Source organism: Lissotriton helveticus, chromosome 7, assembly GCF_964261635.1.
Source record: "Lissotriton helveticus chromosome 7, aLisHel1.1, whole genome shotgun sequence".
Classification (NCBI taxonomy): domain Eukaryota; kingdom Metazoa; phylum Chordata; class Amphibia; order Caudata; family Salamandridae; genus Lissotriton; species Lissotriton helveticus.
The window spans coordinates 1,543,935,482-1,543,957,098 of record NC_136068.1 but is presented as its reverse complement, the minus strand read 5'-3'; the positions used below and the strand labels follow the sequence as shown (position 1 = coordinate 1,543,957,098).

General features: G+C 41.5%; 1 protein-coding gene across 1 annotated transcript in view; it reads left to right on the top strand.

The window, feature by feature from the left end:
* LOC144770469 (CD82 antigen-like) overlaps positions 1 to 21,354 on the top strand; it is a 206,868-nt gene extending 185,514 nt beyond the window's left edge. The window contains exon 9 of the mRNA XM_078654994.1: positions 16,378 to 21,354. Within this exon, the coding sequence (XP_078511120.1) occupies positions 16,378 to 16,452 (75 nt within the window). The 3' untranslated portion in view covers positions 16,453 to 21,354. The remainder of the gene's footprint in view (positions 1 to 16,377) is intronic.
* Positions 21,355 to 21,617: the final 263 nt, after the last annotated feature.

Sequence of the window (21,617 nt, the reverse complement as noted above, 5' to 3'; positions counted from 1 at the left end):
ATACTGGAGACCGTGGAGAAAATGGAAGGGAGGGATAACATCAAATACCTCTTACAAAGAGAGAACGTTTGGATTCATAAATTATCAACACAGAAACCGAATGGTCTAAATGACCGAATTGAACTGTCAAGTTATCTGTGGTGATAAGGTCAGTTTTGTAGGCAAGATTAGAAACTAACATATAACCGTGTTAGACTGGAGGACTTGACTAATTTTGATGATAACGTGTGGTTACTCATTTTGTCGTTTGTAGCTTCCCGCTCCTAACATAGACCGTGAATGGTCAGACCAGGCATGTGAGTAAAACGCCGAGTATTACATGTTTTCACTGTCACTGGAGTTAAGGTTGGAAGGGTGTCCCTTAACGTACCACATTCTCAGACCTGCCATATCACCTTAGGCGTATACTTGACACATAGGAAACTTTATAGATAACAGAAATAGGAGCTCACAAGTATATTTTTTGATTGTTATTATTTTGTTTATTATTTTCAGTGTTATTCCCTGATGAAGGGCAGTAATGGAATGCCCGAAATGCATTGGACCTAATAATGATGCCTCATGTATAAAGACCGATAAAAATTGATGAACTTACAATGAATAATAATTGTGGAAACAAATGAAATAAAAATTTAAAGGAAGTGTAAATTGAAAAACGTGTTGAAACCCTCATTTCATGCAGAGGGACAAGGGAGTGCCCACAGGGATGGGTCTAGTGATTCACTAGAAACACATTTGTTCATTAATTGTAGGCGTCCAGGGATGACAGACGCTACCTATGGAGCACCCGTAAACTTCTAAAAAACATTCAAAGTAATTCTCTACGAAAAAGAGCAGTGCACTAATCTCTTATTAATTGTTTGCTGAATGTGCCTTGCCTAACAAATTTGTGTTTTTCTCAGCTCCATGTTATGTCCTGGTGTTTCTGTTAACCCTCTCCTTTGTTTGGATTTATCAAAATATCTACAATAGATGTGGTGTGTGGTGCAACGTCTTAAGATTCTTTTCTCTGTTCTCACCCAATTTTCCCTTTTTTTTGGTTTCTTTCTTTCTTTCTTTCTTTCTTTCTTTCTTTCTTTCTTTCTTTCTTTCTTTCTTTCTTTCGTTCTTTCTTTCTTTTTCTTTCTTTCTTTTTCTTTCTTTCCTTTGTTTGTTTTTCTTTCTTTCTTCCCAACTTCTTCCTCATCTCCTATACTCTTCCCTCTCCCCTTCCCTCTCTCCTCTCTACTTTCTGTCTTTTTAGATTCATTGGACCCAATTCCCAAAGGTTTTTTCTCCCCAACACATATATTTATGGAGATAAATTACCTAATTTATGCCTGCCAAGAAATCCCAGACAGATTCCTGACAGGCTGAAATAGTTTTAGTAATTCATATTTCTGCATTATGAGTGCATACAATTACTGAGTCCTAAACATCATGTAAAGGGTGGGGAGCAGAACGAGGCGTAGTTGGCCTGGTAGGTTTGCAGACTTCTGAGTTTGTGGCCATACAATCAATCAATCAGGGGGTTTAAAGCGCGCTACTCACCCGTGAGGGTCTCAAGGCACTGGGGGGTGGGGAGAACGGAGGAGGGGTCTTGAGGCTTTTCCTTAAGGCGTGCCGTGTAGGGGAGCATCTGATGCTGACTGGGAGCTTGTTCCAGGCTTTGGCTGCGATGCAGGAGAAGGCTCTTCCACCCGCACTGATTCTGCATACGCACAAGGTTTCTGCTGTGGAGCGGATGTTTCTTTTGGGTACGTGGAAGGAAACTCTTTCGTTGAGGTATTTGGGTCCGCTGTTGTGGAGGATTTGTAACCGTGGGTGAGTAGTTTGAAGGTTACTCTCTTCTCGACAGGGAGCCAGTGGAGGTCTTGCAGGTGTTGGGTGATGTGCTCATGCTGTGGGATGGCGAGGACGAGTCTGGCCGAGGTATTCTGGATGGTCTGGAATTTGCATAGCAGGGAAGCTCCAATCCAAACTTTTAGCCCCATGAAAATGGTTGGAGTTTTACTGCTGCAAAGGGTTGGAGTAATTCAGCTCACAGGGTGAGGGTTCCCTAGGAGGGAATGTAGGAAAATGGGTTCCCAAATGGGAAATGCATTTTCTCCAAAGAGAAAAAGAAAACAAATATGCTTTTTAGCATCCCACTGCATTTCCCTAGTGTAAAGCCGTAGACTATGTATAATCACGCTTTGGGAAAATGGGAGCCTTTGAAATAGTGATGTGAGATTTCCAATAATCTGTCTGGCTTTCCAGGCATACTGTGGAAATGCTTGTAAATTTTAAAAAAGTGTAAAAGTACGTTCAAATGGATATGTAAATCTGTAATTTTACACCTTTCTATGTGAATGTGAAATGCATTTCACATTGATGTCCTAACAGTTACGTATAACTTCTCGCATTTACGTTACTTGCCATTCCCGGAGCTCAAATTATGGTTTTTCCTTTTTTGCGGAATGTTGAATTGGTGTGCAGTGCCGCGCATTTCTCTAAACTCCTCATGCCATATGCTGAAAGATGGGCCCAAAACACAATATAAGGATCTACTATGCTCTCCTGTCACTGGTCCTTCTGTCCTACTTTTGGGACCTAAGGTGGTATCATGTGGTGCAGGAGTAGGTGGAAAATAAAGCGGACTCTTGGATGTCTCCACCAAAGCCCAGACTGTTCCTAACATCTCCACTTAAGTTCACGTTTATCCGCTCATCTTCGAAGCACTACATGAAGTGAAATTATGAGCTGGGCCGCCAAAATGTATAACGCCACTGAGAAATAATGAATTGAATAATCACAACTTTCATAGAAATTAGATCCTTTTTTGCCAGTGTGGCCTGTCCAAGCATATAGCATGAAATCATGTATTCTAAACTACCCGGACAGAGTATGTCTGCCCAGTTTTAATCTGTTCTTATTAACCCTTTGTTGCTTCCCCAATGTGCAGAGACTTCTACGTGGAATACTGGCAAGGTATGGAACCTACTGCACATGTCTGTCTGTCCTACTAACCGGAGCAATGGTGTTACTTACTGGCACCTTCTTGCAGTGACTGTGTCCATATTGTTTTTGGGTTAGATTCTCATCTCTTCTGATTGTCTTTGTGCAGTATGATGGACACATGACAGTCACACACACAGCCAGGTTTTTAAAAGGATCAAAACAAAATCAAGGCTCTTTACTTGGTGGTGCATTATTGATAAATATTCACTTAAACCCAAATTAAACACATTATCATTGGTGTGCAATACAATGACTGCGTTGCAGGTAAGCGTGGTGGGCGGGGAGGGGGAGAGTCGACAGACGACGAGGTAAAATAAAAATAAAAAATAAAAAAACCACTTACCTTGCGCTCTCTACATCAGCAAGTCAGTGATGTGGCGAGTACATGCTAAGTGTTGTTTTCCCTTGTCATCTTCTGTTGACTCCCCCACCTCAGCCCCGCACCACCGCCCATCCACTGCACCACTCTTACCTGCACCGGCCGCAACTCGTGCAATATACTTTTGTCTGTAAAAATGTATATCTATGCAAATGTAGTGGTCATTTCAATGAAAAATTTGCTATTTGTAAATGACAGTGCCCTACCATACAGTTATTTAGCTATATTAAAGAATAGCTCGCCTCATGTTCATTAAAGATAGGTGGGTCACAGACATTTGTCATTAGGAAGAATGGGTCGTGGTTCTAAAAAGTGTGGGAACCACTGAAGTAGTCCATAGAGCCTGAAAAGCAAATCGGTATGTATATATGTGCCACATGACACCCCATACATAATGGCCACTGCATCTGACTTAGCCTCATTTTTGTCAACCATAGAGATGCAGTTACAGAGAAAAAAGGAAAAGCAATCAATTGCCTGGAAAAATATGAACTAGACAGGTTATGAAAGACAGTGTAGTGCTATAAAAGCATCTGAAGTATGCAATTGTGTACATTAGTAATGATCCCACAATACACAGATGGTACTCAATGAAATGCACTTTCTGTGTTGTGTATCAGATGAAGTTGGAAGTTGGCTGTTTTCACAGTCTACTTCATTTAAAGGTCTAAAGGACTTTGGTGCCAAACACAAATGATGGGACCTTTCCTATTTTTGACTCATCTGGGTGCACGTTTGTGTTCCTGATAGGCCGGATAGCCAGGTTTGCATAGGTCAAGTAAGTAAAACTCTATTAGTCTTACAAACCGTCCCCTCAGTCATAAAAAGCAGTTACGGTTACTATGATCAGTAATCTATACTTTTTGGGGTGTTTGTTTCAGATACTATTGTGGGTGTATCCCCACTGCATCGAATTCACTAGATTGATGTACAAATGCATAGAAGCTATTACATCAGTGTTTACCACTACTGAGAGTGAAACTACTGACAATGCCATTAATGAGAATATGGTAAGTACAAGGACAAGTGTTAGGGCTAGGGGTAGGCTTAGGAGAAGAGTTAGGTTAAGGGACAAGAATAGTGCATGGGGTAGGCTTAGCGTTGGGTTGAAGGTTGAGTTTAGAGTAAGGTTTAGAATTCGGTATCTGGTCAGGGTAAGGATAAGATTTAGATACAGGGCTATTTTAAGGTTTGTAGTTAGGACAATGTTATTGTTATGGTTAGGGCTAGGATTGGGGGTGATATTAGAATAAAGTGTGGGCATAGGGCAAGGACTAAAGTTAGGTTTTTACAGTTGGATGTCAGGTTAGGCTTAGGTTTGAAAGAATGTTTAGGGGTACGCATATTGTTAGGATACAGACATAGGGAGGGTTTATGGATACGGTTATAGGTATATTTAGGTGTAGAGTTAGGGTAATGTTTATAGATAGGTTTAAGGCTAGAACTAGGGTTAACATGGTTAGGGTTGGTGTAAGTGTTAGATTTAGGCTTAGAGGTTGGGTTAAGGTTTGCATTTGTGTAAGAAGCAGGGGTAGAGTCAAGGACAGGGTCAGGATCTTTGCATATGGGTAGGCAATGTGACACCAACGTATTGGCTAATTATTTCAAAGAGACGGGATAACATAAGGGTATGTCGATGTAGTGGTTCTGATCTAGTGGTAGGTTGCTGGAGCAGTCTTCAGTGTAGTAGTGTAAAACATTTCACATGCAGTCTTAAATTTTTCAATGACTCAAAATCAATAGTAATAAAATATTCTGGGAGGGGTCTGCTTTTGATATATTATGATTGAAAATATGACAGAAATCAACAGTTAATATTTCGTTTATGAAATGGTCTCATTTTAGGCTGACTCGATACTCCCTACAATCCTACTCCTCTGGATGTTGACCTACTGGGGCTAAAAACTGTGTGGGGAGCCCCTTTTTAGGGCAATTTTCACTTATAAGACTTTGACAAGACATCTTCTGTTGAATGCACTCCTTAGTGGTTAGGGCTGTAGGATAGTAATGGAGCTTTTTGGACTGGTGCAGATATTACCAGCTGTGTTTTTGTGAAAAGAAGGCCTCTTCACGATCTCCATGATTTTGACAGTCCTGTAAGACCAACTCAGTCAGTCTTTCATGTTGATATAATTAAGGATACTGTGATTTACCAAATCTGAAGTTTCAGATACTTCCACAAATGACAACTTTTCACATGGCTAAGATTATTTTAGAAGAGTTTTCCCACACTACTTAATCCATACAGGTTATGGGTTACGTCCAAGGCTATTCTCACTTGAAGAGACACTTCTTCAGAATACCCTACACTGTGGAGAAGCTAAACGTCATCTGCCATCGCAGGACTCGAGCTTTGTTCATCCTCCTCACTCTTGGGTACTTGGGCTGAGTCTTCAGCACAAGGAAGAGACGTTCATAATCTTCAAGATTTCACAATGGCAACAAACCTTTCATGGCATGTTGTCAATAGATTGCTTTCCCTCACACTTGCTGCTCAGTGAACTGAGACTATTAGTAAAACTCATAGACCTAATACCAAGAGGGTCTGTTCGCCTCCACGTCTTACTTCAGTTCACATAGTGACGCATCCCTCTTGGGTTCTAGTTTGGGCTTCCAAGAGCTGATAGACGGATGTAAGTTTTTGTTTCTAGGTCTAATTTTTGCACCAGCAGTTCCCAGACAATTGCATATTTCTGGTTCATAATTCCTATCTCTAACCCTATCAGAGCTATTCTTTCCAGAGTTTTTATACCCTCATATCTAATGGCTTGATGCCACTTTTTGTTTCCATGTCCAGTCACCCACCGCTAGACAGCTTATTTGTTGAAATATTGGCTAGGAAAGCCATATGTTTGACAGGTTTGTGAAGAGAAAGCAGCAGTATTCACTGCAGCGGCACATCACATGTGCCTGGGACCATTGTGTGCCCTCTCTCGTTCCTGCTTTCAAAAATAAATGGGCAGAGACCCTCTCAGCCCAAACCATTCCTAAAAACAGTCCACTTCCCTGATGGTTGTTTTTCCTGTGTTCTTTGTGACCAGTCCGACTCTGCAGACTGACACCTGTCTTTTGGTTCCAGGGTGAATGCCTAATCTCACAGAATGATGCATACATTTTGATTCCAAGAATGACCCTTTGTAGCTCACCAGCTGCTCTCTATTTATTATTTACAGGTTGGGCCTGCTGTTTTCGCTTTAAAACTGGTGAAAGATACATCATTTGGTGCCAATAGCAAACAGTATATGTCCAGAAGTCACAATTTGACAGACCTTCATCAGGGAGAAGTCCAAGTAACCAATATAGCCTGAAGTCCAGCAGGTCTTACATATCAAGATCAGTTGAAGAAACAGTTGAAGAAACAGGTGCAAAGTAAGGAGAAGGCGATAGATAGAAAGAAGGAAGCGAGAAAGCAAGATAGAAGGCTGGAGAAGGGTGAATGTGCTTCAGGGAGGATAGACCCTGATTGTTCATAATAAAGTCACAAAGAAATGGGAGACATATGGATCTTGATATGCTTAATTTCTCAGCCTTTGTTATTATAGATCAACATTTTCACCACTCTATCATTCTCAGTATGTCCTCCCAAGGCATTTATTTGATAAATTATTGGATCACACAGTCCAGCTGCCTCTTTCACGCTAATTCCATTTACCACACAGCTCTATGCAAGCGCTGTATTGTTCACACCTCTACCTTCTGCTCTTACGCCATGCATTTCCTTCATGTATCCTCTGCGTGTGTTGGGTTCTCTTTGTCTATTAGCGTATCTTCTTGATCCTCTCAGATCCCTTAGCGTACCTTCCTGCATGACTCTTTAAATCATTCTCTCTGTCTAACTGCCTTTTTCTGGCGGTTCACCAAGTTCTCTATGCCTTTTTCTTATCTGTCTTGTCTCTCACTGTTTGCCTGACTTTCCTAACTCCAGTGATTTCTTTTCTTGTCCGCAACTCTCACTTTGCCTCTTATTATACAGTTTGTCAATGAGTGAGACATAGTCTGTTGATGATAAAGGTTGTGGCTGAGATGATCTGTGTTTGAGAGGCTCTTTGGTTATGCATATCTATGGTTATTGCAGCCTATGTTTACGAAGGTTATTCTTTGATGGTCTGTGGTTGAAAGGTCTGTAATTATGAAGAACTGTGGTTGAGATGCTCCAGGGTTGCTGACTGAAACTGTCTGTGCCTAAGTGCAGCTTTGCCTTAGGATGAGCAAGGGGCTCTTTGATTGATATTTTCTGTTAGAAAGAGTCAGTGGATGAGATGGTATTCAACTGAGATAGTCTACATTTGGTTTGGGTGTGGATTTGTAGTAAATTAGCATGCGGTTGAGAGGGTCCTTTCATTTAGGTGGTCCGTTAGTGGGCTTGTCCGAATTTAAGGGTGTGTGTAGTTGAGATGGTTTTTGGGTGAAAAGGGTGTGTTTCTGAGATGGTCTTGTTTCTGCATGATATTGTCAGTACAAAACATTGGTGTTTAAGCAGAATTAGGAAAATTAAGGGGCTTATTTACAAACCATTTGCACTGCCAGTGCGTCCCTTTTCCCCTTATTAAAAGTGACGCAATGAAGGCGCAAGGGGCTTGTAAATAAGCCCCTAAGTCTTTAGTCTGTGTTAAAAAGAGGGAAAATTTGGTTGATGCAGTTTGTGCTTGCGAAGGCATATGGTAACAGATTGGAGGTTTAGAGGGGGCAGTGGATTAGAAGGAAGTTGAGCTGGTTTTTGATTGACAGTGCTCCCTACTTAAGATGCGTAGCTGTTGTGATGGCCATAAGAGTGTCCGGGTCGCTAGCTGAGATCATTTGGAATTGAGAAGTTTGTAATTGAGAGGGACTCAAGCTGAGGCACAGAGCTAGGGTTTGAGAAGCTGTATTGTTTGAATGGATTCTCTTTACAAATTTCATTGAGCTAATCTGTGGCAGTCTCTCGTTAACAATGTCTGTGGTTTGAGAAGGTCTATGGTTGTGGGGAAGGCTTATTGAAGAATGTGTTCAGTTGAGGCAATCTGTATTTTAGAGTATTTTAAGTCAACTAAGTCTTTGCCTGCAGTGGAACTAGTTTGTGGTCTCTGCTTGGCAGGGTCCAGTGGCGGCTCCTCCGCTAAGTCAGCGGAGCGTCTCCCCACTGCTCTTAGAGCAGTGAAAAGGGGAAAAATAAAACGATAATAACAAGGTTATTATTGTTTTATTTTTGGTTGGGCGGGTGGGGCTGGTGGCTCAGGGTGGGAGGAGGAGGAGACTGTGCACACTAAATGTGCAGAACTGCTTGGCCAGCCGTCTCGGCCGGCCAAGCAGTCATGCACACTTTGCTTATTCCCCACCAGGCTGTAATGGAAAGCCTGGTGGGGAATATGCTCAGGTTCCCTGTCCTGATCTGAGCCCTGATCCACGACGCTCAGACCAATCACAACGCTGCAATGCAGTGTTGTGATTGGCCCTGGGGAGTCTGTGTGCCGGGTGCTTCCTGAAGCTTCTCCCTGACAGACTGGAGCAGAGAAGATCTTGGATACAGACTGTGTTTGAAAAGGTCTGTAGTTGAAACAGTCTCTATTTGACAACCTTGGCATATAATACTTTGTGGTTGGCATGGACTATGGATGTGAAGGGTTGCATTTCAGAAGGTCTGAGGTTGAGATGGTATGTGATTAAGATGGGCAGTAGTCGAGGAGCTCTGGTTGAGAGGATGCAAATGGTCAGTGGTTGAGGTGGTCTGTAACTGGGCCTTGGCAGAGATGTTTTGTGTTTAAGATGCTAAATGACTGGCAGTCATCCTTGTTAAAGAGAGTGAGTGTGAGGGATTAAGAGACAAACTTGTTATGGCATTTCACATTTATGTAGATCCACGTTTAAGGTTGAGGAAGCAGCTCAGTGGTTGAGAATGTCTTCATTTAAGATAGTTCATGATGGCATGTGGTTGAGAAAAATGGTCTGTGTGTGAGAAGGTCTGTAGATCAAATTATTTTTGGCAGGGCTGTGGTTGAGAAGGGATCTGGTTGAAAAGCCCTCTGGTATTGGTACTAGCGATGGTCTGGCTGACGTCACTGATATCTTCAATGTGCTGTGGTAAGCCGGTCAGTGCAGAGAAGGCTGACAAGGTATGAGGTTGAGATGGTCTCTGGTTGAGAGGCTGGTATCAATGTTTTAAACAGTTTGTGAATTAAATGATTAGTAAAAGAATCTAGATGACCTTACTGAGAGATGACTGGGGTAAAGGTTGTATGTGCGTGAGAATGTTTGACTGAAATAGTCTGTGCCAGCATATGTTTCTGTTTGAAAAGGTCTTTGTGTTATGTGGGTCTGTCGATTGCTTTTGGGTGAGATAATCTGTACTTTACTGGGGGTGTGGAAGACAAGGTATGTAATTAAAAAGGTCTGTAGTTGAGATGCTCTAAAAGTGCGACAAACTCTATTTAAGAGAGACTAAAAAGGTCTAATATTTACATGGCCTTAGCTGATAAGACTGAGTCTGAGGTGTTATGTGGTTGATGGTGTATGTGCTGCTAGTATAGTTTGTGCTTTAAAAGGTCTGTGACTGAGCATGTCAGGGTTTTGGAGGTTGGGACCATCTTTGCCTATAATGATCTGAGGAGAGCCTGAGAAGGGATACAGTTTTCTTGGTTTGTGATTAAGGAGGACTGTGGCTGAGATGATCTGTGACTGTAATAGCCTGAGGTTAGGATGGCAAAAAGATGAGAATGCTTATGGTTTTGATGGTGTGCTAATCAGAAGATCTGTGGCTGAGGTGATTTATATATGAGTTGGTCTGTGGTTGGAGTTGATTGTTGATTCTTAAGGACAGGGTTGGGTGTTTTTGAGGGTTAGTACACAACCAAGTCTGATCACAAGGAAGATCTCCAATTCATAAGGTCTTTGTTTAAGGGTAATATCATCTTTTAGAGACTTAATAATGCCCACATACATCAAACTGAATTGCATTCGCAAACGGTGCGAATCGCAAAAATTGTCCGTTTGCGCATGCAATTCATTGCTTTGGGATGCATTAAGCTTTTTTGCTTTTTTCGCAATTTAAGAAATCGCAATTTATTTGCGATTTCTTAAATTGCGATTGCATTTAAGAAATCACAATTTTGCGATTTCTTAAATGCAATGCATGATTTTTTTTAAATTGCTAAATCGCAAATAGGAAGTGGTAAATTAACATGAAGTTAAACTTCATGGTAATTTGCGAAAACTTTCAAAAATGCACAAAAGTGAATTTTTGAAAGTTTCATTTTACCCACACATGCCCTTGGGGCATGTGTGTGTGTAAAAAGTACTTAAAGGTACATTTCAGGGGTGGAGGGGGGGGGGGGGGGTTCTGTGGACCCCCTCCTGCACCCTTGAAATTGCATTCTCATTTTGCGATTCCTTAATTGCGAATCGCAAAATGAGAATGCCATCACATTCATTCCTATGGGCCTCTGGGCCCATAGGAATCAATGAAAAGGGATTCCTTAATTGCGATTCGCAAATTGTGAATCGCAATAAGGAAAATTAAGAAATCGCAATAAAAATTGCGATTTCTTAATGCATAGCCATTTGCGAATTCTTAATTGCGATTCCTTAATTTTCGCAATTAAGAATTCGCAAACGGGAACATTGATGCATGTGGCCGATAGAGAGTGATTCTTTAATTATGAACATTTATATTATTCCCCTTGTGGACTCGATTACACTGACTGAGGAGCTGTGTTTAATCAATTGTTTGGGTGGGGATGTGTGTGTTTAATAAATGTGGGTGAATAATATATTTGGTTGAGGGTGTCTGTGATTGGCATAGTCTGTGATTGTGGGATTCTGCGGTTCAGTGCCTGTGGTTTCTGTGTCTGAGAGTATGATTAGGAATTTGTGATGCGCAGTTCCAAGTATTGAGTTGTCGACTGTGGTTTACACGACCTGATGTTGAGATGATGTCTGGTTGAGGGAGTTTGTGGTCAATGTGGTCTGTGAATATGTTGGCCTGTGGTGGGACAGTGCGGTTGAAAGGGGTCTCTCTTTATGGAATTGATGATTGAATACGTATGTGATTAAGATGATCGGTTAACGAATAGTCTAATCGCTGCGGTTAAGATGATCTGTGTTTGAGAGTCTCTGATGTTCATATTGTCTCAGTATTTGCTTTCAGTGTACCTGCTGCATATCTGAGGCTGTGAGTCTCTTATTTCCCCAATTTGATATTGAAAGATGCCATGCCTTCCACTGAGAAATCTTGCTGAAAAAGAATGCTCCTTAATACCCTGGCGAATGCCTACTCTTGAATGCCCTGCCCAATCTTAGGCTTGATGCTCCTGGTTGTTGCCCAAACACGTGACCCAGATACTGCTCTCAATTTGATTACTCCTGCTTAATGGTCTAGAGTCCATCAGAACCATGGTGGCATCTGCCAAGAGAAATGTAGTGCTCCCTTGGTGGTCACCTTTAGATCCTACTCATGCCCAACCTGCCATGTGCTATGGGTCTCATAGCTGCTACATCCAGTTACCCCTACCTCCTTTAGTCAGCCAGACGTCAAGCTTATCTCTGTCACCTGGGCAGCCAGAAACATGTATTAAAGCACAACGATCTGACATTGTTTGATGTTGCAAGGATATTGGTAATTTACAGAGGAGGGCTTGTATTCTACAGTTTTATTTTCTATAATATCAATCAGTCACCATTTATATAGTGCAGCAATGTCACCCTGAGGGGTTTCTGGGCATTGAGGGTGCTGTGTCTCTGTCGAAAAGCCAAACCTTGAATTTCTTCTTGAAGTCCGCCTGGGAGGGTGCTGTTCGGAGGTGGATAGGCGGCACATTCCAGGTTTTGGCAGCGATGTGGGAGAAGGAGCAGCCCCCGCTGCGGTGGATGCGGTGGGGGGTGTGCAAGGGCAAGTGAGGAGGCGCGCAAGTGTCTTGTGGGCAAATCGAAGTTTAGTGGATGGCTAGTTTGATTATTTCAGGCTCATTATCTTAATTAGAGAGGGAAAATGATTGATTGAGAGATCCCAAATCCAATCTACAGCCCATCAATCAATCATGGCATTTATAAAGCGCACTACATACCCGTGAGGGTCTCAAGGCGCTGCTTTGAACATAAAGATTGAATATAGCGAACAAGGAGGTAAAATGTTCTGTAGTGAGAAATAAATATTTGAATGGAATGACTCTGCCCCTCCCAACACTGCTTTTGGTGGTCAGAGTATAAATCAAGAAGGAGCAAAGGCAGTGGCAGCTTCTGCCATGATCCACCGATGTCTAAAGTTAATTAATTTGGGAAAAGGTCCTACAGTATGCAAACCACTGGCAATTCTTCTTCAATTTCAAGAGAAGACCTATATAATAAGCATGTTATTGATTTATTTTTAGTTTTGATATACACAAACTTGGCCAAACTATATGCTTGAGAACATATAATACATTTACTATAAAAACAAGTAATTTGAATGGTTAAAAACGCACAGATAAAATATATACAACTATAAACAGTTCTTAGGACAAAAGGGGAGTTAAAAGGTAGGCGTCCAATTGCATCGTGAAACATTCTATTAATGGAGAAAAAGGGATACTGAAGTGAAGGTAATTCTAAAACCGGACCTTTCTACTAAGATAGCCTTTAGGCAAGTATGATTATTGGAACCCTTAATATTTCAAGATGTAGAAAAGTTCCAGAATAGTCTCAAAAGTATGAGATTTTAGAAGCCAATAAGTTGGCTGTTTCGTAATCGAGGCATTATATTCTGCTTAATAGAAGTTGACTTGTGGGGTCACAAGAATTGTAATCATCCTGCTGCACTAACACAATGAGAGAAACACCAGAGTTGAAATCCCCGCAAGAAGTAATAAGACACACTTTGGTGGCCCACAATAAACTACATTCTGCTGTCCGTGTACGGGAATACAAGGACCCGAAACATGCCATGAACATTCTCCGGCAAAAGAAAGAGGGTTGTCTGTCTCAGAAGACAAACAGTACCGTTTTTCGGCATGTGGGTCTGCAAAGAGAAAAAGTCTGTTTTGAATTGATTGCATTGCAGGAAAGCTGCTTTCATGTATTCTTGAATCATTGTGAGGCAACACCTTAGGCAACTTCCTCTTCCGATCATAGTCCAAGATGGATCTAGGTACCATCACCATCCTGGTGCATGGACACCATACAAATGTCTACTAGATATTTCTGCACCTTCATGTACATTTTGAAAATACTAGGTGACACAATGGAGCACATTCCACACGTGGGGGTGGGGTAGGGAAGCTCCAATTAAATCACCAGAAAATATTGAGTGCAGGCAGAGAAAAACAACGAAGGGCTAAGGGAGAGATACATCACCATACGCCGCCATGTGCCCCCAAGATCAACAGTATCGAGAAGAAGGTCTCCCATCACCAAACAGAACCCAGAGTGGTAAGTCAGCAGTAAAATGGAGTTATCACAGCTTCCTAAATCTCCAACATCATTGCCTTCTCAATGATTTCCCAAGGGAGAGCATAGTGATGGGAGGATGATTTTTAAATTTGGCTAGAACAACATTTGTATTGTTTTCAAGAACAGAAATCAATCTCCTCTCCAGTAGACAATATGTGACTGACCACTTTGCACAGAATCAGTAAAGCATCAAAGGGAATATCCTTAAAAATTTAACCGAGATGAGATCACCCGAGTGAGATGTACACGTGCAAGAGTGCACTAGAATAAGTCGAAATAGTAAACAGATTATAATTGTTCGAAGTATGAGCTGTCTAATACTGGGAAAAGGGGACCACTGTGGCACATCATGATTTAGACATTTTCTTTCAGTATTGTACTGACTGAATACAATATTCATGTCCTCATTGAAAGAAAATTAACAAAAATACCAAGCACTGATTGTGTGAGGGGTTTATAACTCAAGTTTTAATACAGTTTCAAGGCCGCTCCATGCCTAGTTTGGTCAAAACTGACAACAACTTCAAACTTGATGTTAGAATGGCACAGCACAGACAATATTATTTGTCAGTCAAAAGGAGAGTTGAAGGAGGAAACGGATGCAATTAATGCACATCTTTTATTCATGTGCGAATAACGAAGTAATTATCCTTGAGTAGAGGACCAGATAAACTTATATATGAAGCCAGATCCCTGTGGTGAAAAGCGGTGAGCGATGCTTAATGTCCTGATCGAATGTTTCTGTTCACACACTTTGTTCAGTGTTCTTATATCAATAAGGGGGAGATGAAAGCCAGGCTGAATGTTATGTAAAGAAAACGTCAAAGATTAATTGTAATCTCACACATGCCCTGGACAATAGAATTTCTGAAATATCTGACAGCTTTGTTCATATTCTTAAAAAGGGATATATGATACTCTGAACAACGTAGGAGGCTCACACAGGCCTAAAGACAACATATTAAACTGGACAAACGATTGTACGTTGAATAATGGTGGTAAAGGGTCTGGTCACAGATGCAACTCAGTCTAGTGGCAAGCGGAGAGCAAGTCCAGAGAAGAACAAATAGGCCATTTCATTGCTTGTAGGCAAGGCGTGTGAATCTTTCATTACACTGGAATTTTGAGTTAATTGGTGGAGACCTTTAATGGGGGCGTGTCTAGGTGTGGTGTAAGCCAGCCAAAGTGTTTAATCTCTACATAAAACCTTACATCTTTTTTGTTTCTGGATGAGTAAGCATAGCAGTGTTATGAGATCATCTAGATGTGTGGTGTAATGTGGGGTAGTAGCCAGACTCAAAGGATGCCCCATTCTACTGCCTCTCGGTTCCCTGGCATCATTTAGAAGCGATGAAACTGCTGAGGGAGAGCGAACTGAGAATCCTGCCTTTGAAATTCCATGCTGGTGGTCCATCCACCTGAGGACTGCTGACTCAGCAGCGTCAGGAGGACCACCCCAGGTGGACTGGGCTTTCTGATGCTGTTTTGCCTGTACGTGACTGCCCTGAAAGGTATGGGGTGTGTAGTAGCTGTATACTTGGAGTCATGGAATGTCATGCATGTCATACAGAATGTCAAGATGTCATTTAGAATGGTGGTGACAGATGCGGAGAAGAAAGCTGGGAGCTGGTGAGGGCGGTTGGATGGGATCTTCCTCTGTGGACAAATACATTATTTTAATCACACATGTTTATTGGCATCCTTCATGCAGCCGCGCCGTACAGGTAACATCGGTGGGAAGGTGGGGCCAGGTAAGGGGCGATTTCGAGAGACGATGTCGAGGGAAAATTAATGATTTCTTTAATTTTCCCTCTGCATCATCCCTCGAAATCCCCCCCAAACCAGGCCCCACCGCCACAACGCTGTTACCTGCATAGACCGCTGCTGCCATCATGTCATTCGATTCTACAGTGTTGCAAACAGGGAAAATCCAGAAATGTCCCTATGCAATTGCGATGGGAGAAAGCTCCCATCACATCAGAGACATTTGTGTTTTTTTCCAGAAACAACCCAGATTTCTGAAAAATAAACAATGCCAAGCAGACCAAATCAAAATGGTGATCCACAGTGTTGGTTGTAGCACTTTCCATGAAAATTCGCACACCCTCACGTCATGTGGCTAGCCAACAGATGCAAGTCAGGCCACGGCGAGCTCCTGCAGCCTCTGCTGCTTCCTGGCCAGCCTGCTATTGTCTGAATGACCTCTTTAGTCTTTCTTGGCCAAGGCTCTTGGGCAACCTATGAATTGTGAAACAGAAACTTTGTGGTGCAGGTTACCTACAGGTGCTGGTTTCTTCTTGCCTGCTTGTAGTGCATCAGATATTGCTTTGCAAGAATCAGTTCTTGCAGCGATGCTTGAGAATGTGTTAAGGAGTTTGGTAAAACCACAGATATACTTTATTTTAAAATTCCATGAAATTCTGCAAACATTTTGAAAAAAAGGCATTTGAGCAGGTAAGGTATTGAACCTGTAAGTCAATGACTTTAAATGCTTCTATGACCTCTAAAGGAGACTGACACGGGTTTTGTTCAATTAATCTAACCATGATGCAATATATTTTGTGTAGTGTATTTGAAATGTTCTGTAGTTGTAATACTTTTCTCTCTCCCTTTCTCCCCTGCAGCTCTTTGTCATGACGTTGTCGATGTGTCTGTGTAGGAATCTTGATCAAGACTACAATAAGCTTGCCCGGTACTAGCCGATTCCTTGGAACAAGCAGGCATGTCAACAGATGAAGGGCAGCTTGTTTTCTTCTGTCTGGACAAAAAACACATTTCCCTCACCCCAAGCATACAAAAGAACCAGCTCGCATGGACCCACACATCAACCGCTTGTATTTAGGGTCACCTGTGGTTTACCAGCACTCAATGCCTTCTCCATGCAACCTGACTGGCTGGTAATACAAATATGACAAGGAGGCATATTTCTAGGTGATGACCAACCCAACATAAGGACTCCACAGAGGTGAGAGGTGAAGGACTTAGCACTTGAGTTCTCAGGCATTGATTTGATACTCATTTACACCCTAATGAAGTACCGCAAGCCTCCCCCCCTTGACTTTTCATGCAATTTTACCAACATTAGCAGAGCCACCCTGAGCTCAGAGAGGAAAAGCAGTGGTGTTCATGGAACTCGGACATTTCGTTTTCACTTTCAATGGGTCTGATCATTCTAACAGTATTCCGATGACGTAAGGAGGTACGACAACTGTTGGCCTCAAATGCAACTATTGAGAACTGAAGGTCTGCAGCTAGATACAGTCAAGCTCTAATTTCCTGCTGGCCAGGACCAAGAGCTTGCTGTTGATAACCCTGTTTCCACTCAAGGTGTAGACTGGTCCATACCACTTTTATTTAAAGGGCTAAATTTGGGCTTCCTTCTGAATTCCTCAGTCTTAATCCTCAAATTGCACTGTTGCTGATGCTCTTATCTTGACCTCATTTATGATCAAATTGATGAGCCTGCACCTTTCCAGGTGCAGTTTTGAACAGGTGATATTGGAAGCTGGTCATGTCTTTGATAAATTATGGGATCACACAGTCCAGCTGCCTCTTTCAAGGTAATCCCATTTACCACACAGCTACGAACAAGGATACAGTTAATCAAATGCAGCTACTGCACAAAAACATATTCATTGTAATCCACATTACCACAAAGCCAGGCACAAGGATACAGCTAATCAGCTTTCAGCTATGGCTCATGGACAAGAGCATCTTTTTTGTAATCTACACATTTCTCGTTCCTCAAGTTCTCCCAGCCCACGGTGGCTAGTTGGACTACTGTACAAGAACTAGCTTGTCCGCCAAAATATAATCCACTCAAGATTCCGAAGCTGTCCCTGAAACAAAAAAATACCTTCATGGCTTTTAGGTTATTGACCTTAAAGTGTTTGCACTAGCATAGGCTGTCTATATGTAACACCTCCCTCCCGGTGTGTGCAGTGCGGCACTGTCACTCTATATGCAAACTCTTGAAGGTCCTTTAAAGTAAATTCGACCCACATTGTATTTAAAAGCATGCTTCAATCTCTTTGGCATGTGGTGGATTGTGAAGAGTGGGTGTACGTATTCATTTTGTGAAAGAGGTAGTGTGGATTTTTGCCTTTTAATCCATGGTAATTGCCACATGGTTGTAGCTTTGTGGTAAAGATGTGAAGTTGTGGAACATCGAATTGCAACATTTGAGTTCTCTCTGCCCCACTGAGGTCCTAGATGCTGTTGGACAATTTACTTAATCTCTGTATCCTCCTGTGGAGTGCTCAGAAGTGTTTTTTTATTTGGCAGGTGTAGTGCATCTTAAAGATAACTTGAACCTACCGTGAATTACTCCCCATATGACTGCTCAGCAGACTTGCTATACTTATCACATGCAGCTTTAGTTAGGGTCCTCATTGGACCACAATGGCGACCTTTTTTTAAAAAGTCAGTGGGTGTCTGAATGAGCTGGTCTTAATTATGCTCGTCCTTGTGTCTTCAGCAGGATTCGCCACCATGTGCATCTACCAGAAGCCAATGTCTCAGGGGCATAGTTGTCTGCTGTCCTTAACATGCATGTGTTTTCTCTTCATAAACCAGTATTGAGGGGCCAATATTTCTCCGAGAGCTCTAACGATCCCCTAACTACCCAGATAAGAAGGGTCAGTGCGTCCACCCATCACGGAATCCCCGTTTAATCTGCTGTGTAGCTGTTCTCCTCACCTTGCTTGGCTTCTGCTTCTAGATCCTCGCTGAAGGATTCTGGAGTTGTGTGACCCTTTATTTGTAATTGTGAATTATTTTTAATATGTTTTCTTGATGAATATACCCAGCAGTGTTATAGCAGATGCGATCACCAGGTATAAAGGAATGACAGCGGATCCTTCTCTTTGTTGACTCATATAAAGACTGTGGAGTGAATTCATCTCTGCTTTTTGAAATCGTGAGGAGGGAAACCAAGATATGAAAATGCTTGCACGTTCACTTTCCACATTTGTGGCTACAGACATCTTTAATATATACATGGTTCTCTAGACTTCCCATTGCCTTGCACACGTTCTGAAATTTATTTTCACATTCACGATATTCTAGACTTCCTTCTAGGCATGCATGCTACTAAGACTTTCTAATGATGTGCAGCATACGCAAGACTTCCCATAGACGTGGATAACATTCTAGAGTTAACTTGACATGTGTGCTCCTCAAGGCTTCCATTCCATGTGTGGTAGTCAAGATTTCCTATTTACATACTTGGAATTGTAAACTTCCTGTTGACATGTATGGTGCTCTAATTTTCAAAAAGCCAGTGCAGAGAACTGTAGATTTCCCATTAACATGCATGACACTCTGGATTCTCTGTTTGACATACAAAGGATTCTGGGTGAACTTCTAATATGACACGCATGACACTAGCGTGTGACACTCTCCGTTTTCCATTGAATTGCAGGGACCCTTAGCATTCCTATCACTCAAGAAACATGCATCTACATGAAGCAACCAGTGGATCTGAACCACCCAAACATGAATTTTGGAGAATCGTGGGATATTTGCATTCTGGAGATACAGGCTATATATGTTGTTATTAATTCAACTGATGTCATCTCAGCCAATCAGAAAGAGCTTTAATCCAGCTCCAGCTTTTCTTGGTGATTCAAAGCATGGAGACCTTCTTTCCCCGTGGTAATACTGAATTTGTTTTTAAGTATATATCAGCAACATAAAAAATTTCCACCTTACACATTGGTAAACCAGGGCACTATTCTTATTTCCTTACCAGAGAGACTGTATACCATATTTCAGAAGTGCATTTTTTTCAAAAGAAAAACTTTTACAGAGAAAAATTTAATAGTGCAATTACAACAGAGAAACTTTGGAACAATACATTTTAGATGACCAAAATAAAAAGTCCTGCAATACTTTTTCGATACTCAAACTGTTAAAAAAAAGTAGTCTGGATAGAGTTAGGGTTAGTTTCAGTTTTAGTGTAGAGTTAGTGTTAGTGTGAGGTCTCAGGCTAAAGTAAGGGTTAGTAATAATTGTTGAGGTTAGTTTCAGTGTTAGTGTAAAATTAAAATCTGTGGTAGAATGGGGTGAGAGTTAGAGCTAGTTATAGTGTTTGTGTAAGTTTAGAGTTAGCGTGAGGGCGAGAGGGTGAGAGTTAGGGCTAGTTTCAGTGTACATTTTAGAGTTACTGTTAGGGTGAGCATGAGGGTGAGAGTTAGAGTTAGTTTCAGTGTCAGTTTAGAGTTAATGCAAAGGTAGTAAGTAAGGCAGAGTTGCAAATAACGTTAGTGTTTGAGACTCTGTAAGTGAGTTTGGGTGAGGGTGTTTTAAACTATTGTCATTTCGGAGAAATCCATTGTAACCATTTTATTGCAGCAAGCAAACTAATTTTGTTTTGTAGCGGGATTGGTTGTGGGATTTTCTCAATTGTGGTATTTCTTTGTATTGTTTCTCTTTGTAATGGCATTGTTCCATCAGGTCACAGAGAGTGTGCCGGTCAGATCAGGACATGTGACAAATCTCTGGCCAGTTGTGGTCTTTCTTTATTGGACCCTTCCCTGAGTTGTCCTGTGTGTGTTATACAAGTGCTGATTAACAATAACACCATTCACTTTAGAGTCAGTGGTTGGTCCGTTCTTCATTCGAAGAGCTGAGCCTGTCGGCTTTCCAATACAGTGAACGAGAAACCGGTTCAAATTCATCAAGTGACAGTAGTTACCCAAGGGCAATTTTCTCCAAATGGCAAAATTGTACATTGCCAAGTAGTCACATGGGTCCATGCCTAATTTCCTGAGGACTTCTGTGCTTGAATGTCTCCTTCTGTGGACAATTTCTGAGTTTTTACACATCTACTATCATTATTCTATTGATAAAGTGCCCAGGTCTATACCTTGTTTAGAAGGCTTCTTCAGAAGGAACTCTGTTGAGCATGTGTGTTTTGTTCTCTAGCGAAGCTCGGTGTACGCTATAAAATGTTTTTTAAAAGTCTACTGCTCAATAGTTTCATATGTTCTACTCTTCAATAGAACTTTCCTTAGAGTTCCATATGCATTGAATCGTTTTTGTTGAGACCAAGTCATGGCCCAGTGAGATAGTGGAGGTGTTCTGCAACTTCCTTTTGATGCCTTCCACGCCTGATCTGGCGAGCAGCCACTGGGAAACTGGCCTATATTCAGGCAGTCTGTATGTTTTAATTATAAATAGGATTAAGAATACTGAGAATTGTGATATGTGGAAGACATGCCATTATTATAGACTTAACTGTGAAGCACTTTGGGATAGACTTTGTTATATTGAGCTGCACAGAAAATGTAAATAAACCCTACTGTTGTATGAATGCGCTGTAATAACAGGTGTTGTTGCCCTCCCCGAAATCAACATTCCAACTTATAATTTGGATGCTGCACTTGGATTGTTGCAATGGGTGCACTGACCCATTGAGCCATCTCTCCAGTACCATTCAAAACTATACCTTTGTTTGTGAGTGGGACGCTGAGGGATTATAAGGGGGATGAACGGAGTAAAATAAAAAAACTTTTTTTATATGTTTTTACAAATGCTTTTAAAATGTTTTGCATGTGATGTGATGACAAAAATAATAAAATAGAATAAATAATACTGGAGCCTTGCTGTCCGAGTCTTTTTACCTTTTTTAATTTGAGAAGATCAAGATTGTGGGATGGTAAAGGGTGATGTTTGTCCAGAGGTGTATACATTATTTATGAAAAAACATTGCTTTCCTTAGCAGTGCTCAATTTGTAAAAGAAGAAGTGCATGGGCCCAAAGGTTTGCTCAGAACCCCGTGGCTGGCGCAGGTGAATACCATAGTGTCTCTATAAATCACCACAACACACTTCCTGTCTCTTTATTCCACTCTTGCAGGTTC